The sequence below is a fragment of the Micromesistius poutassou genome (assembly GCF_964030765.1).
Source record: "Micromesistius poutassou genome assembly, chromosome: 9".
In the NCBI taxonomy this organism is placed as follows: domain Eukaryota; kingdom Metazoa; phylum Chordata; class Actinopteri; order Gadiformes; family Gadidae; genus Micromesistius; species Micromesistius poutassou.
Genome location: NC_140279.1, coordinates 7,654,254 through 7,671,035, shown reverse-complemented (window position 1 = coordinate 7,671,035; position 16,782 = coordinate 7,654,254). Strand labels below are relative to the sequence as shown.

General features: G+C 45.5%; 1 protein-coding gene across 5 annotated transcripts in view; it reads left to right on the top strand.

Moving 5' to 3' along the window:
• Positions 1-16,782, top strand: part of szt2 (SZT2 subunit of KICSTOR complex) — a 54,295-nt gene that overhangs the window by 23,049 nt on the left and 14,464 nt on the right. For 4 of the 5 annotated variants that reach the window (XM_084472459.1, XM_084472461.1, XM_084472458.1 and 1 more), the window contains 31 exons: positions 881-953; positions 1,421-1,723; positions 1,996-2,131; positions 2,486-2,602; positions 2,686-2,755; positions 2,900-3,085; positions 3,356-3,604; positions 4,103-4,343; positions 4,531-4,605; positions 4,826-4,964; positions 5,055-5,169; positions 5,897-6,017; positions 6,675-6,827; positions 7,002-7,104; positions 7,492-7,600; positions 7,955-8,042; positions 8,367-8,485; positions 8,822-8,986; positions 9,365-9,449; positions 9,779-9,952; positions 10,448-10,639; positions 11,550-11,743; positions 11,990-12,156; positions 12,506-12,603; positions 12,740-12,872; positions 13,006-13,136; positions 13,358-13,405; positions 13,992-14,113; positions 14,520-14,702; positions 16,249-16,519; positions 16,613-16,692. In XM_084472459.1, the coding sequence (XP_084328585.1) occupies positions 881-953; positions 1,421-1,723; positions 1,996-2,131; positions 2,486-2,602; positions 2,686-2,755; positions 2,900-3,085; positions 3,356-3,604; positions 4,103-4,343; positions 4,531-4,605; positions 4,826-4,964; positions 5,055-5,169; positions 5,897-6,017; positions 6,675-6,827; positions 7,002-7,104; positions 7,492-7,600; positions 7,955-8,042; positions 8,367-8,485; positions 8,822-8,986; positions 9,365-9,449; positions 9,779-9,952; positions 10,448-10,639; positions 11,550-11,743; positions 11,990-12,156; positions 12,506-12,603; positions 12,740-12,872; positions 13,006-13,136; positions 13,358-13,405; positions 13,992-14,113; positions 14,520-14,702; positions 16,249-16,519; positions 16,613-16,692 (4,440 nt within the window). The remainder of the gene's footprint in view (positions 1-880; positions 954-1,420; positions 1,724-1,995; positions 2,132-2,485; positions 2,603-2,685; positions 2,756-2,899; positions 3,086-3,355; positions 3,605-4,102; positions 4,344-4,530; positions 4,606-4,825; positions 4,965-5,054; positions 5,170-5,896; positions 6,018-6,674; positions 6,828-7,001; positions 7,105-7,491; positions 7,601-7,954; positions 8,043-8,366; positions 8,486-8,821; positions 8,987-9,364; positions 9,450-9,778; positions 9,953-10,447; positions 10,640-11,549; positions 11,744-11,989; positions 12,157-12,505; positions 12,604-12,739; positions 12,873-13,005; positions 13,137-13,357; positions 13,406-13,991; positions 14,114-14,519; positions 14,703-16,248; positions 16,520-16,612; positions 16,693-16,782) is intronic. The other variant, XM_084472460.1, reaches the window with a different exon arrangement.

The following is a 16,782-nucleotide window of genomic DNA, read 5'->3' as shown; positions in this document are numbered from 1 at the left end:
GTCAACCACTGATGTTTTTTATACAGTGGTATAAAAAAAAGTGTTATATAATACAGTGGTGACCTAATAGCTGGCTAGGGGCAGGTTCTTGTCTTAACATTCTCTAACTTTGTATCACACACAGTCATGCATGTGTCGTTCACATATCTTGTTATTAAAGCCCTGAAGTCAACTTTAGGGCTTTATTGGTGAGACTGCCTTGTGTCCCATTGGTTCCCAGGCCTGAATATTAGTACATACTGGGGGCACAGAACATCCGATGACCTTTTCTCAGATGCAAGAGTCTCTTCATAAGACTCTTTTTTTCCCCCTGCTTATCTCATCCATATGGCATCTAAGGCAATATATTGATTATTATCCTTCTAAGGGTATAGCAATTCTCCCACAGTCATCCAGCACCATTGTGGAGCACCCATCTGGGTGCCAAGACAAATAAGGGAGAAAAAATACCAGGAGAGCTGGGCAGTTTTCCCCCAGGTAGTGGAGCCAGGCCGACATTGAAACCTCCACCAACATGCTCCAACACCTCATGAAAGCCATCTGGGAGGACGAAAATGTCAGGTTAACCCCAGGTAGTGGAGATAGCCACGGAGCTGCCAGCCAGGTTAATCCCAGGTGGTGGAGCTAGCCAGGGTGCTGCCGACCAGGTTAACCCCAGGTGGTGGAGCTAGCCAGGGTGCTACTGGCAAGGATAGCCCCAGGTAGTGGAGCTAGCCAAGGTTCTGATCTGCCAGATGCGTGGAGGAGTGTGGGTGCTGACCAGGTGCCGCCTTGTCCCCTCACAATATGATACTAATATTGCTGTTTTGCTTCAGTCAGCATGCTATTGCCAGTCAGATGTTTAGCGTGTAACATGCAGCATGTTTGTTCTGTAATACAGAAGGATTCTGATGGAGGCGAGAGGAGACCCAGTGAAGAATTGATGTCTGAACCGGATCAAGTCACTGAGGATGGTGATACTGATTCTTCTAAATCACATTTCTGTGCTAGATGAAAGGAAAATAAATAGACAGACGTAGAGGGATGGGAAATGCGATGTTATTATGGGCAAAATCTGCTAGCTGCTGCCTAGCTGCTTTGTTTGTCCTTGAAACAAGGACAAACAAAGCTATATCACTTTTGTGGTTTCAGAGCTTTCAAATTCTTTTAAAATGCCAATTCCTTATACCAATTGAACAGTCTTTGTTGCCAAATGAGTATCGGTTGTTTGAATGAGACTAATAGATGATCCACTGATTCCAGCTGACCAGATTTATTTGACACAAATCAGTATAGCACACTTTACAGTGGGAGTTCTGCGAGGAATGAACCACGGCGGGCTGTGCGGAAAACAAGAGACTGTGTACATTGTGCACACTTGAACTTGCGGCTACTTAGCGTCCTTCATTATTGAGCGATCCGTGGTCTGTGCTGTGTGCAGAGAACCTGTCGGGCTGCTGCATCGTGACGGAGAGCGACACCGACCTGGAGGTGGAGTACCAGGAGGGCGGCGGCGCCGAGTCGGACGGCGGCGGGGGCGAGGGGGACGACAGGTCGCCGTCGGACTCGGACACCGTCAACCAGGACGAGGAGGACTCCTTCAGCATCCTGGACGCAGACTCCCTCCTGGAGCCCGAGGCCACGTCACAAGAGATGCCACCCCTGTTCGTGCACCTCACCTGCTCCGTCAACCTGAAGAGCTGCCATGGGTCCACGCCCATACAGACCCTGCCCACCTGCCTGGGTGAGCACGCTGCTCTGTTAAGGAGCACCCCCCCACTACCACCATCCCCCCCCCCCCCCCCCCCATTACAAATGTAATGTAACTCTTTCTAACTATTTCCATTCATGTTTGAAATATATAAAAACATGTGTATGACAAAAATGGCACATAGATGCACAATTGATAAACGATTAGATCAGATGTTCAGGTCTTTATATTGATGAGCGATCTCTTTTGTATTCTGACCCTGTTGTATTTGTGCTAATTTTGTGCTGATTTTGTCTTCATCCCAGCTGAAGTGTTATCCTGCCTGGACAACGCAGAGTCCCTTCAGATTGTAGATTTGAACGAGCTCTCTGTTACGTTGGACATTTTTGTCCTGACGCTACCACCCGAAATTGAAGTCATGGCAGACTTCCATCACAACAGGTATATCAAAAGCGATGAAAAGATGTTGATTGACCGGGATCGAAAATTTGCTGCTAGTGCTAGTTTCATTTGATTCTTTTGATTTCCATTAAATTTTGTGCTACTTATTATAAGGGAATTATATAATCGGCTTAGTTAATGGGCTCAAAGAAGAACAATATTCAACAAAAAGTGTTAAGCATATTTATGAAAAAACAACAGTATTACCTCAACATGACGACGGTAACATTTCAACAATTCATGGCAAATGGCTGGAAATTCCATCCCAAATGAACCAAACCTTCTTCTTGTACGGTACGTTTCTTGAACGGAATACTGTGGCCACAATTCCAGCTAAGGTTGTCATGTCTGCAGGTACACCTCGGAGAGCAGTGTGTCTCTGAACCGTTCCCCTGGACAGCCCTCCTCATACCGCTCGGATGAGGAGATGATGTGTGGGCTGGACGACCTCAGAGGAACCAACGTTAACGGGTGCCTTACCTCAGCGAGTGACCATCAGTCTCAATACTGTATTTAATATGGAACAGCATATGACCCTGTGGTGTTTTCAACAGGGTCACTGGAGATTCTCTGTCCAAACTGCCAATGCCACAGAAACTGGCTTTGCTGGCTACAATGGAAGAGGTCAGTGTTTTTTTTTTTTTGTACGCTCAGACAAGAGGACTGACTTCTGACATGGGGGGGGGGGGATTATCAAAGAGTTGTCTGTGAAGAAGCTGACTGTGAAGAGGTCTTCCTGGTAAAAGAAAAGCACCTGTTATGTTCCAGATTCGCTGGCTCCTGGAGGACGAGATCGTGTCGGCACTGAGGTGCTCGCAGGCCATCAGCTCGGCCGTCCTGCAGAAGGTGGCGGACCACGTGGTGCGGTCCAGCGGGCGGATGTGCTGCCAGCACGAGACGGTCCCTCTGCAGTTTGTCTTTGGCCCAGAGCAGTCCCTCGAGAAGTTCAGACAGGTAAGTGCTGCCGCATCCGTGAAAGTTTACCCAACATATCTGGAATCTGGGACTTATATTGTGCTCCACGGGGAGCGGAATATATCTGTATCAGTTGGTAACAGATGTATTCCAAGCACTGACGGCAATTCCGGTCCGTATAATTACTAAAAAGAAGTCAATAGTCGGGATGAAGTTTAACTATAGCCCTCTTTTGCCATATCACAGAAGAACATTTTTGTGACGGAAGACTGCAGTTGATGATGCAAAATGCATTGTTTTCTGCTGCAGGAGTTCTGCAGAACATCCTTCCATGGGTATGTTTTGAACGGTGAACAAGACAGCTTCCACTACATGTCCCTGAGTCGACGGACCCTGGCTGGCAAGACCAAGGCGGACCACGCGGTGGACCTCCACCGACAGCTGGACTTGTGCGCCATCGGAGTGAACGCTGGAGACAAGTCTGGGTGTAGTCAGGCTTCTCTCGGCAAAGTCCCAGAGAATAAAACGCCGGTAGGAGCGACGGAAGCAGACAGTGAGGTAACTCACATCATCATACCTTTCTATTCAAAGTTAAATCAAAATTAGACAGCAACACTAAACCAAAAAGCAGCAAAATGTAAGAATTTGTATTTTTGCGATTGGGTGCCCCTACAGTTTCTGAGTGCAGTTCACTTTTACACCACTGTGGTAAAACGATCATGGACAGCTGTACACGTGCATTTGTTGACAAGTTGAAGGAGTTGGAACAGCTCTCTCCCTCTGCGGTCTCTGTGCCTCTGCTATGATGTCCGTACTAGGGATGCAAGAAATACCCCGAACTCTAATGGAATACTTGGTGTCTATCTCAACGAGCACTCTTGTAATCATTTTGTAGGCATTCTTTTGCGAGGTGCCATTCGGTTTTTAGTGACTCATATTTTACTTACTTCATTTCACTTTACCTTTGTCATCGAGGTAGACAAGGTACAGTATATCTTAAGATGTATTCTGTGCTGTGATTTCCATTTGAGTGACTTTGAGTCTGTCCCCTGGCAGGGCGAAGAGACGAAGCCTTCTAACGATTGCAGCCTGGCGTCTGGATCCTCCGCAGATGGTGTCAAAGCGGTCAAGCAACAGTCTGAAGGCTTCCACTCACAGAATTCCTCCACCAAGTCACCCATCAGCCCTAATCTGATGCCAGGACCCAGCAGCGCTGAGCAGGGCTCAGAGCCTGCCTCGCCCCCCAAAACCCCGTCCACCGTCAGCCTGACGGAGTCTTTGCAGTCAGCCACCCATTGTAAGTGAGCTCCGCTTCATCTCAGGTATGAAGGCTAGATGGCAAGTTTGGCTTGCTATCCAGTGACGTTGACATCGTGAGTTGTGACTGGAGATGTATTCTCTAGGTCTGAGCACAAGCCCTTGCATGTTCACAGGGTCATCATGAGCAGACCAGATCCTTGATGACAAGTATTTTGTATCCACAGGTAGTGGAAAACTAAGACCAAACCGTGTCCAAAGTGTGGTGTCCAGCCAAGGAAGTCTTGATTCAGACATGTTGGGTATGCCAATCAAGAGGATTCTGACAATAGTAGATAACATGAGATAATAAAGATAATTGGTCCGTTACCTTCAACATTGATAGCACTAGAATTAGCATTAATAGTAAAAGCTCAGTAATAAATTCACATGAAGCAGTAATGGCTCCCTTTTATGGCATTGCAATTTCCATTCATAGCATGATTTGTAAATGATGATGCTTTGATTTCTTTGCATGAAAAGGGTACGATGGCGACAGCAGTGACTCAGAGAGCGAAAGCCCTGCGGTGGATGAACAGGAGCAGAAGGTGTTACTCATGCCCAACTTCTGGCTCATCGTGAGGATCCACCAGGACAGGGTGGACGTGTACTCCCACTCCCGGTAGGACTAGTGGCTGGAGCGGTGGACATGACCCCGGAGCTCCTTCTTCGTGATGTCTTGACTCTCCCGCATTGTTTTCATTTTTATCAGGAGCTTCACGGAAGACAAAGACGAGCTGGAGAAACCGGCAGACCTTCCCGAGTATCTCAAGCTGCATCAGATGATGGTGCGCAAGATCAGTGATATGTGCAGAGTCGTCAATCAGGTATTGGACTGAGGCACAGAATGTGTTTACTCTGACGTTGAAACTTTCCTCACACACCCACAACTATTCATGGGTTCCTCTCTTTGTTTTTTATTAATTTCTGTACAATCAGAATTATTATTGCTAATTGATTAGTTGAGTAGTATAGCTCTTTCTACAATTTGTTGTCATTTTTTAACACATAATCTCAATGCATAAATGGGTGTGCACAGAACCCCTTGAGGGATTTTAGTGAATGAGGTGTGCTATATAGGTGCACTGCATAGGAACCAAGAGTGCTCTTTGCAGGAAAAAAATACAGGCCTACATAGAAAAGTTCTAATAACTTTATTAGAACTTTTCGGTTAAGGCCTGCGTTTTTTTTCCTGCATAGAGCACGTTCCATAGTACGCGCTTTTCTTTAGGAGAGCGCGTACTATGGAACGTCATGGTATGGCCTCAGCCTGCTCGTATGCTAACCATGCAGACCAGACGCCTTGTGATGACACAGGGTGGATTCCAACTACATGTCATTCCCTCTCTTCTCCAACCCTATTTTTCTATTTCTCATTACTCACTTTGAGACAAGATAAGTCAAAGGTACAAAAAGGCCTAAATGTTTTCTGTAGGATCCAAAGGACATCAATTATCCATGAACGTTTGGATAAGCATCAGCGTATAACTTAAAGATAGATCAGTTCTTGTTGTGTAGATCTCTGTAGTCAGCACCTGTTTCTGTTCTGTGTAGCGCATGCTGTTGCAGGACCTGCATGACAGACACGTATGCAACTCTCTGCTGGTGGCGGAGAGTGAAGACGACATTTGGAAGAACGACTCCCTCTACAGGCAGAGGCATGCCAACTCAGACGGTGAGTTTCACCTTAATCGTCACAATGTACCTCCAAATGCATTCCATCCCCAAGATTTTTTTTTTTAATTGAAAATATCTTGCATTTGGGTATGCAATAATTGCTTTTAACCTTATCGTACAGTAGACCTAGAGTTTCTTTATATGGGGCTGTAAATGTCCTTCCCCGTTACTAAATACTGCATATGGTGATGATGATGATGATAATAAAGGAGGACTACCACTAAATATCACTGACAGGCTTTCGTGTATTGCACGGTAAACAATTAACTGGTTAGCCTTTCCCACACCCATCCAATGTCCACCACTCTCCCCCGCCCCTCCCACACCCATTGGGCCGTCCACCACTCTCCCCCGCCCCTCCCACACCCATTGGGCCGTCCACCACTCTCCCCCGCCCCTCCCACACCCATTGGGCCGTCCACCACTCTCCCCCCGCCCCTCCCACACCCATTGGGCCGTCCACCACTCTCCCCCCGCCCCTCCCACACCCATTGGGCCGTCCACCACTCTCCCCCCGCCCCTCCCACACCCATTGGGCTGTCCACCACTATCCCCCGCCCCTCCCGCACCCATTGGGCTGTCCACCACTCTCCCCCGTGTGTAAATAAAGTTTTTTGAATTTAATTCAATTGAATTGCACCCCCTTTGCTTTCAGATTACACTACTGAGGAGAACTACCAACCCAGAGACTACCTGGCCGCCACAATGGAATTCATCCCTGGATACTTTGCCTGCGAGGTGGTGTGGAACACCATCATCCTCATCCACCCACGCCTCAAGATAGGGCCCAACATGGGCGTGTCGCGAGGTCAGCCGCACCAGCCGTAGTTTCCACCATGCTGGCTCTTTTCAGCATTCTCTTTTGATTTAAGGCCAATCAAATGGCCAAGCTCAGAAATGTCCTTTCCTTTCCTGAGATCTCAGTGAACAACTGCTAAATTCTTTCATGTGTTTATGTCTCCCTCTCCTCCCTTGTTTGCAGCCATTCATGCCTTGCGCTCTGTGCTCAATTCCTTCTGCGTGGGCAACAGGAAGAACATGTTTGTCTACCAGGAGCGAACAACCAAATCTGTCTTCTATCTCAGGTAAACTGCTGCCACAGTTGGCTTCTTTCATTTGTTCTGTATATTGACATTAGCGTAATTGTATGCGTTTAAGGGTGCTTTCACTAGGACGTGAGAGCTGTAAAGAGACTGCGTAGAAGAGAACAAGATTTTGAAACAAAAAACAACACAAAATTTCCTCTCTGCTCCCTCCTAACCCATGTTTCTCCATCATTGATTCACGCACCTGTGATTGGCAGGCAAGATAGATTTCCCAAACTAATCAGGGATTAAATGCTCTGATTTGTCAGAAATTATCCTTGAGAGTTCTAGTTTATTGTCTGTAAATCTATATTGGCTTATACAGAGGCCATCTTACCTTCAGCACCTTTCAAACGCCTCTTATGTACATTCCTCACCAACCACCAGACTCTCTGAGACCTCTCAAGCGGGGAAGTACTGTGACATGGAGGGCAACCTCTCCACCAGTCGTTCGCTAGGACTGTCAAGGAGTCAAGAGCCTTCAGAGGAGATGAACGTAAGCAATGTTAATCTACAGGATACAACATTTCCAGTGTATAACACCTCCAAAATGTACAGATTCTCGCACGTTTTGGTTAGCTGATAAACCTTGGAAGTTTATTGAAAATATTGTATATTAAACCAAAAGTATCCAACAAACCATTTTAAGATTTTTATGAAAGCTGTGTATATTATTTAATTTCCTTGGGTTTCTATTATATTAAACAAGGTTCCTTAGTGGTGAATACAAATGCTCTGTCTTCACCCTAAAATGCATATGTTTAACAGTGATGCTTTAGATCCATCCGTCACTCCGCTTCACGTGGGGGCAATAAAGGTGTGTTGATTGTCTTTCTGTCTTCCTCATCAGTACCAGAGGTCTCCTATGGAGAGCTCTCGGCCGATTGGTCTGGTGGACAAACACATCCTACTGCTGGTGCATGGAGTCGGGGACGCAGGCGAGTCATGAGAGTTACAGATGAGAATTGGGTGACTTAAATGGAAGGCAAACACTGAACTGTTATGCAATCATAACATTAGGCATTAGACAGTACCACTGGCTATGTATAAGAACACAAACGTAATATAATTGGAAATAAAAGAATGTGACATACCTCCCAGCCAAGTATAAATTTTCTACTGAAACATACATCTGCTGCAGAAAAGCACTTGGTTAATACTTTTTGTAACATAAGTAAAAACATCATACAAAAGATTGAATGAAGAAATCCCTCCGGCCCCAGTTTTGTTACGTCATGGTGTATTTTCGTTTTTCTTTGCAGGACCAGAGATAACCGATGAGCTGGTCAAATTGCTTCGCAAGCGTCTGGACGAGACCACTCTGGACATCATCACGGTCATGTTGGTCAGGAACTGCAAGTTGACCCCCGCTGATGTGGAGGTGAACAAAGTCAGATCTCAGTCTTCTCCACTGCCATTTTAGCATTAGGAAAGATGATATACTTCCTTTGCCGGTGGCAGTATCAATGCAATAGACCGCTAAACAAGGCCTTACTCCGCCTCTCAATTGTATAGCACAGAAGCTCTACTATAAAATAGTAGGACTGCTGCATCCGAGATTAGGGTGATGCTCATCCTTGTGTAGGGTAGAACATCCATCTATTCATCCCAAGCAGAGCCTTTCCACCAGATCCCTTAGACAACCCTCATGCTCCTCTATTGTCAAATGTACTGTGGGATGCCGATGCTAAAATGATGTCATTATTTGAATGCATAGTTCATCCAGCCATTGGGCTCTCCTTCAAATGAAGTGATGCAGTTCAGCCTCCCGCAGTACTGCTTGTCCATCCTGCCGGCAGTAGCCCACTACCTCAGACAGAATCTGCTCATCTTCCTGCATGTCCCCAAATACACCGACAGCAACACAGCACACCACTTCAAGGTAAGTAAGAATATGGTGTCACAGTATCTCAGGGAAACTAAAGGGTTTGTAGATTTGATCCTCCTGGAAAGGTGTCAAATCAACCACACGCAACACGCTGAGCCATTCATTTCTCTCAATGAGCTGGTTGGGCCACTACCTGGTTGTTTCTTGTATTGTGGGAATATACAATCAGGTAATATTAGTAAAACTATAATGTTAGTTGTTTGGGTGAGTTAAAAACCTAATTATTACAGTCCTATTCTTATGTTATTCAAACTCTGACTCCTACAGCCACACCGATGTCAGCAATGTGAGCTACCAGCTCCTGATGTGCAGTTACACATGTGACCTTTGTGTTTGATTGTGAAAGCGTCACGTCCTGTACACTGTTTGCAGCACTACTTCCATGCGTGCAGTGGTTTGCCTGATGGTGATATCTACCTCTACAATAAGCCCGGTGGACAGGGGACTGGTGGCAAAGGTAACCATGGAACCTCTTTTCACATGGCCTGGAATTGTTCTGTGTCCCATGATTCAATTTGATTTCTGATCTTCGGGTCACGATTCGATAAAAAAATCTTTGATGCATCAATTCTTTCTTACACCCCTTGCAGCTATGTACGACACTTTAATATTAGTTAATGTTGAGGTTATACCTACCTGATATGATGAGAACAAAACGTTTTTATCCAAATCCCTACCAATAGAAAATGTACAAATATTTACTCAACAAAGCCTAAAGGCAGTATGCATTCATTTTACGTTCTTGTATTCTTAATGTTTGGTTTTTCTGCCTACTGTGCTATTCAGGGATCGCTTGCATCACGCTGTCCTTTGTGGATGCTCAAGGGGGCGCTGTAGTGGTGCCAGCACAGGACTGCACCACACTGCAGAAGCAGAACCCCTTCAACACCCCCCTCCACCCAGACCAGTTTGAAGAGCTCACAGCTGTTTTTAAGATGGACTCTTCAAATAGCCTCTCAGGTATGGTCTCCTATTGAATGAGTTAAAACTACCAGTCACCATTATCTAATGCCTATATGCATCACTATCAAACATGACAATCAAATGATGGAGTCTCATCCTTTTTTTCCTCACTTTAGTTCAGATTGAATTAATAATTGATGCGTTATTATTAATATAATTATGTATTGTTTTGAGGGTTCTCACAGATAGTCAAAAAGGTTATGAAACATGAAGTACATTACACATTTCAATGATGATCCTGTTTCTCCATTGCGTGTGTCAGTTGTATATTACCGGTATATTATTATTATATATTTGCTGATATCGGCTACAGCTCGTCCTACCTAGACAATAAACTGCTTGTTGTCTCCACAGTTTCCTGTTTGTTAATTGCTTTTCATCATTTTCAAAACTTCTACAATAAAAAATGTATAATTTTGTAATTTTGTTCTGACAGGCCCTAGTGTCAATGTGGGTACTGGGCTTTGTACTCATAAGTTTTTTCTTTATCAGTGCCACAAATGCTGGTCCGCTTTGATGTCTGGGAGCAAGGCAACATCAGCGCCTTGCAGCTCGGAGACAAGCTCCAGGGAGCGCTCCGCCATGCGCTGTGTGACGTGGTCATGGAGCTCAACCTGCTGCCCAACCCTCTTTGTTTGGCGGCCTTCTGTGCGGCGCCAATTGTCCATAAGGAAGAGAGTAAAGGTAATGATCTTTTGAAATGTATCTCAATGAAGCTGCTGTAGGTATGAAGCTGCTGTAGGTATGAATGAAGAGCCATGATTGAGTGTAGTTTGAGAGAAATGTCAAAGCCATCTGTCCACTATTGGTGAGTGAAATGCACTGTGAGAATATCTGCTCTGGTTGACTGCCCCTGCCTCTGTGTGAGAACATTCAGGTGTGGTACTGCTCCCGGCTACCCTGGAAATCCAGCGAGAGTTCTCGCGAGAGCACAATTTTAATTTGCTCAGTGAGTCACTCTGGGAACGAGCAATATACTCACTCCCCGATTCCCCTGGGCCAGAACATTAACCAATCACATCGGTGTATGTGATATAGGCGGGCCAAAAGCATTGCTGTTTTACCAACCGGATACGGCAAGAGTCTTATCTATTGGTTAGCTTCGCTGGTCTGGATACGTCGCCCCTTGTATTCTTCTGATTGGTCGTAGTGTTATTTATATAATTATATTATATAATTATATAATTGCTGCAGTGATATTTTCAAATGCATGCTTGGTGCCGCCCCTCGAGTTGGTCCATTTTCATTACTCGTTGCCAGACCCTACAGTTTTCTAGATGTGGGTCTGGATTTCCAGGCTAGCTCCCGGCTGCTTTCTGACCAATTGGTTTGAGGTTGTAACCGTGTTTGTAATATGTATGCTGCTTTCTTCAAGCAAATTCATTGTTTATCTCAATGAGACCAACCTGGTTTGATCATTTTTTAGCAATCAGGGCACTAGATTGGTTGGGGGAATGCATCTGGCCTGCAGCCACAGGTGCATGAATGCAACTCACACTTCGTTTTTTTGGGTTATTACCTGACTTAGTTCTTTACATTATCAGTCAACGTGAACTGAAGTGTGATTCATGGCGCCGTTGTTTTTTCATTCCAGCGGTGTTCAGTCCCTCACCTGACACGAAAGAGCTCAAGGAGACGCCGCGCAGCAGCTCCCGTGTGTCCAAGAACAGCCCCTCCCCCATCGTCCTACCCCAGGCCCAGGGGGGCACCCCCACCCCGGGGAGCAGCACGCCAGAGTCTACCACCCCCACCAGCAAGAGCGGTCGGCGCAGCTTCTGGGAGATGCTGGTGTGTGAGACGGTGGGACGGGGTGGGGGGGGGGACGGGTTCTGCAGCAGCAGCCCTTCTCAACATGCACTAAGCAGATCCATGTGTTCTAACAGCCCAAAGTGATGTTAACAGTCAGAAGTTATGTTCTGAGCAAGATTTTATAAAGTGGAACACCTGAGATAATGTCGTCCAAAGAATGTTTTGATACCCAACATTTTTACCGTTAAAATAGGAACCAAACGGTTTTATTATGCGTCTTCAAAGGGCAAGGCGGAGTCTTCGGAACTGGTGAGCCCAAAGACGACGGATGACATCGTGCCAGAGAAGGGGGAGGAGGGGAGGGTGGTGCGCCGGAGGCACAAGACGGAGAGTGTGAAGCAGCAGTGGAGCCAGGAGAGGGCTGGGGCAGTAGAACTGGAGCAGCTCCAGAGGTGCCTTCCTCCACCCAGCCAACAATTACCATTGACCATTAGCATTACATTTTAGTCCCTTTGAAAACATACCTTTCTCTAACCAACCCTGTTCATATCAGTTATGTTATATATAGTTAATTTATAGTTATATTTGCGTACTTTATATGAGCATGCTTTCTTTGTACTTGCGTAACTTACTAACTCTTATGATGAACTACCTCCAACCATAAGCCTTGAAATCATCTAGAATTGTTACCATAGCAAACTATCATTGCCCAAGTTTTTTCCTTCGTGAATGTTTACCACATCTGTGGCTACTGTGGTGGTTCTTCGGTAAGGTAATTTCTCCTGCTTTGGTGTCTCCTAGGAAACAAGTGTCCCAGTTGGAGGAGGGCGATCTGGGCACCCTGCATCCTGTTTACCAGTTTATTTGCCAACCATGGATGACTTTCATGGCTCAACGTGGTCCGTCTCCTCTCAACATTTTTCATTTCAAATGTCACTTTTTGACTGTTGAATAACTACATTTCTTCATATGGGGTGTCATTCCTAATGTCGATGCCTTTTCTCCTTCTCTCTCTCTCTTGTCTCTGCTTTACAGGCTGCCCGTCAGTCCAGCAGTGTACGGCTGAAATAGCGTCACACTTTCTGCTGCCTTCAGTGTTGATGGAGATTGTTAATTTGGTCAGTTCTCTGGCCAATGATACAACAGTGAAGGTGTTTGAGAAGCAAAGGTCAGTCATTCTGATGGCGCTGTTGTCTCTTAATTTTAATGACATTAAAAAATCCTATTGCATTGTATGGAATATCGCATGTAAAAAAATCTGTGTTACATCCCCCTCCTTTTCTATTCAACAACCTTTTCAGTCGTTCTCAAAGCACAGACGTCTTCGCCCCGTTGCCGCTGGTGCAGCACTCCAGACCCGCTAGTTCGAACCCCAGGACCTTCATTCTCGTCGGACGTAACTTCCATCAGTGGCACTGCAGCACAGACCAAGGTATCCCACGGCTCCCCTCCTGTCCCCGCACTCATCCCATACTGCCGCCTGCTGCACCTCCTCCCCCCCCACGCTCCTTGTCCAGTGTGCTCCCTTTAACATGTCAGCATTGTTCCACGGCTTTTAGAGCATCCATGCCTCAGCTGCCCTTTTTTTGTTGACTCGTCTGTTGTTCCTTTTGCGTCTGCCTTGCCGCTGTACCCATCTCTGTTTACCTGCAGAGCAAAGTTCAGATGAGGAGCACAGCCCTGTGCTAAATAGGTTCACACGTAAGTCCACTCTCTCCAGCTCCAATACATTTGACCGAGGTGTTTTTGTTTATTTGCGATCGATAAACTGATTTACTTATGCATACATCATGTATGCATGTAGAAATGTGTGTACTGTGTACAACGTAAATGTAAAAGCACAGGCAAAATATCTTATATAAATAAATATCTAACACTTATATTGTGTTGAGTGAATTTAATGTCAGAAGTCTGATTGAACAAGATGAAAAGAGAGCTCACCTTTCACCTTTCAAAGTCTCATCTTAACCAGATTGCAGGAAATTTGATTTCAATGCATGCTTTCACTTATTGTTTCTATATATTCTATCCTCATTTTTACTATATACCACATAATTTGTATTATTCTCATAACTTCCTAAACACCACAGGGTGTTTAAATAATCAGTAATTGCACATGGCTTTTTGGCTTCCAGTATCCTGGTGTGTGGTCTAACCTAGTTTATGTAAACAAAGATAACGGTGGTTCAAGGGATTAAATTGACACAGCGGTGTCTGCCTCTGCACAGCTCTTCCTGGCTCTCTGACTGAGTCTGACTTATGTGAATGTGCCTCTCCCCCGCCACAGCTCATAAAGGCCTCCAGCGCTTCGAGGCCTTGGAGCCAGCTGATTGGCCAGGCCCGGGACCGGCCTATGGAGGGGTGGCACCACGACAGAGGTTCCTCTTCATTGCTGTGCAGGGCAAAAAGGTGATGATATGGATACAAAAAGAAAACATCTGCATAATAATATACTTCCAAATACAAATAACATTTGCAGCATTTCAGTCATATGTTGGTTCCATTTGAACTGTGACTGCCAAACTCACCATTGAATTGCAATAATAATCCAGATGTAGGCTCTGCTTGTTTCATGCATTTGTGTTTTAATTTTGACATTCCTTTCCATTTATTTATTTAAATTGACAAAGACAAATAAATCAATCAAATCCCATCAAATCCAAATCAATAGTGCTTGTGATTAACAATTATCCTCCCCAAAAAAAGTATATAAAAAAATAGTATATGAATATATAAAAAATAACATAAGCGGATTTGATGAGGATTGAATTGCTCTGTGTAGATAACAATGCACCTCCACCACAATGTGCACCAGGTCACCCTCCACTGCTATAACTGGCATGTGGACCTGGGCTCGGATCTGAACCGGAGGCTGGGTCAGCTTTTCAAGTGGCAGAACGCCAGGGCCCACGTGGTGCACTGCCTGCTCAACCAGAAGATGGGCCTGTTCCATCACTACTGCTTCTCAGACACTCCCAGCCATGACGACTCCAAGCAGGTGATGTTTGATCTAAACAGTTGGTGGTTTATGAGTGGTATGGGACGCAAATCAGTTAATGTCAATTCACTCTATTAACGTTTGAGTAATGCTATGATTTTACAATGCATTGTGACGTACATTTTGAATATATTTATTTAGATTAAATATGGATTAAATATGGATTCCATCCGATAATGATGGATGGAAACACATTAGGGCTGGGTCGAATACATCATTCAAAGCTTTGAATAATCATAAGGTTTTCGTGACGAATAAGGGGACAAAAATAACAAAAGAAAGAAGTTCATTCAAAATGCTTATCTTTCCCTGCCCTAATCAGAGCCCCCGGAGACCACTGCTGCAGAATCGTGTTTTCTCAACCGAACATTTTGCCTTTTAATTTCTACCGTGTCATTTTAATAACCCTAAAAGTAAAAGTACAATATCAGCAGGATTACAGTAGGATGTCTGGGTGGACGTGCAGTGGCTTTCGGATCCACTCCTCAGCCCAAGTCCAAATGGGTTAGGGCAGAGCTTCACTGAAGCGTTGGTTCTGAAGACACAGGGCTTCCATGGTATGAGTGTAGACCTACTAGGTTGAACAAAGTGCAACGTTTTTATGTAGTTGCACGGCAAGACTACTCACCCAAAGAGAAATTACACAGGCACAACATTTGTTTTATATATGTATATTTTTATGTCTGCATCCCACAGTGACCAAAGTTTGCACAATATGCAATTTGAACTTTTGCAGTAGTGGGATATGAACATTTTGATGGCCCATTTTGAGGATTAAAAAAAGCCAATCCTAAACAAGCTGAATCCCTCTCAGAACGGCCCCTCTGCTCTGAACGACTTTCATGCCAGAGTGACGGTGCACAGAAGGCCGAGGCAGAGCAGAAGAAAATGTGCCCTAGCTGAGCGTCATCTGTCAGTGCCCCAATGAGGCGTGAAGCGGGCACCAGTGGTCTGTGAAACAACCCCCCTGCAGCCTATAGGCATTAAGCACAGGGGCATCTGTCCCCCATCCCAATCCCTCCAGCCCAGTTATCTCCAGCAGCCTGTAAGATGCTTTTCCGAGCACATTTTCCCAGAGGCAAGACCCAGACGAATAAAATACACAAATAAAGACTTCTTCAAAGTCGCAAGAGAAGACAAATAACAAATAATAAATTTATTTGCCTATGTACAAGAAAATGTTAATAAATGTAGGCATTTATGGGACTTTCCAGCCAGGTCCTTCATGTTGGCAGGAACCTCATTTGATAATTGTGTGTTACTAATCCCATCAATATAACTGAAAACTAACGTCATGAAGTTTCACTAAACTTATAACGTATTTTCTATAGTTTGCAGCAATTTTTTTTTTATCATCAGGGCAAAAAAAATCTTCCATTCCATTTTTACCCTCTGACTTCCCCCCCCTCTGATTTTGTCCTTAACCTCCCGTGTGTGTGTGTGTGTGTGTGTGTGTGTGTGTGTGTGTGTGTGTGTGTGTGTGTGTGTGTGTGTGTGTGTGTGTGTGTGTGTGTGTGTGTGTGTGTGTGTGTGTGTGGACAAACAGGAGCCCAACCCGTTCCTAAACCCCGCGGTGGAGCCTGACGCCCTGCTACGGAGCCCCGTGCCTCCGGTGACCAGCAAGGACCCGGGGCGGCTGGGCAGCTCCGGCCGCAGCCTGGCCCCCCTTCACTTCCCCTCAGAGCTGCTGCCGTTCGACGAGGCCCTGAGGGACATGAGCACGGTGCGCCCGTTTGCCGTGGGCGAGCAGGACGGCCCGGACGTCGTGACGAGGCATGGGAACCAGCTTCTGGAGGTCAAGGCGGCCGAGCGCAGAGGTCCGCAGCACCCGACAGAGGAATACGTTTTTATTCGTTTGGGAGTCTTTATTCAAAGCCCCTCACCTGTTCCAACACTGTTTCTGTTGACAGAAATGGAGAAGCAGATGAAGATTGAGAACTTGTTTGTGACTTGGCAGCAGAGGTCTGCACAGTCCAACATGCCTATCTCAGTAAGTGCCTTTCCAGTGTGACTCACCATGCACTCCTCTACTCCTTTACTCCTTCAATCACCTCACTCACTCACTTACTCCCTCACACTC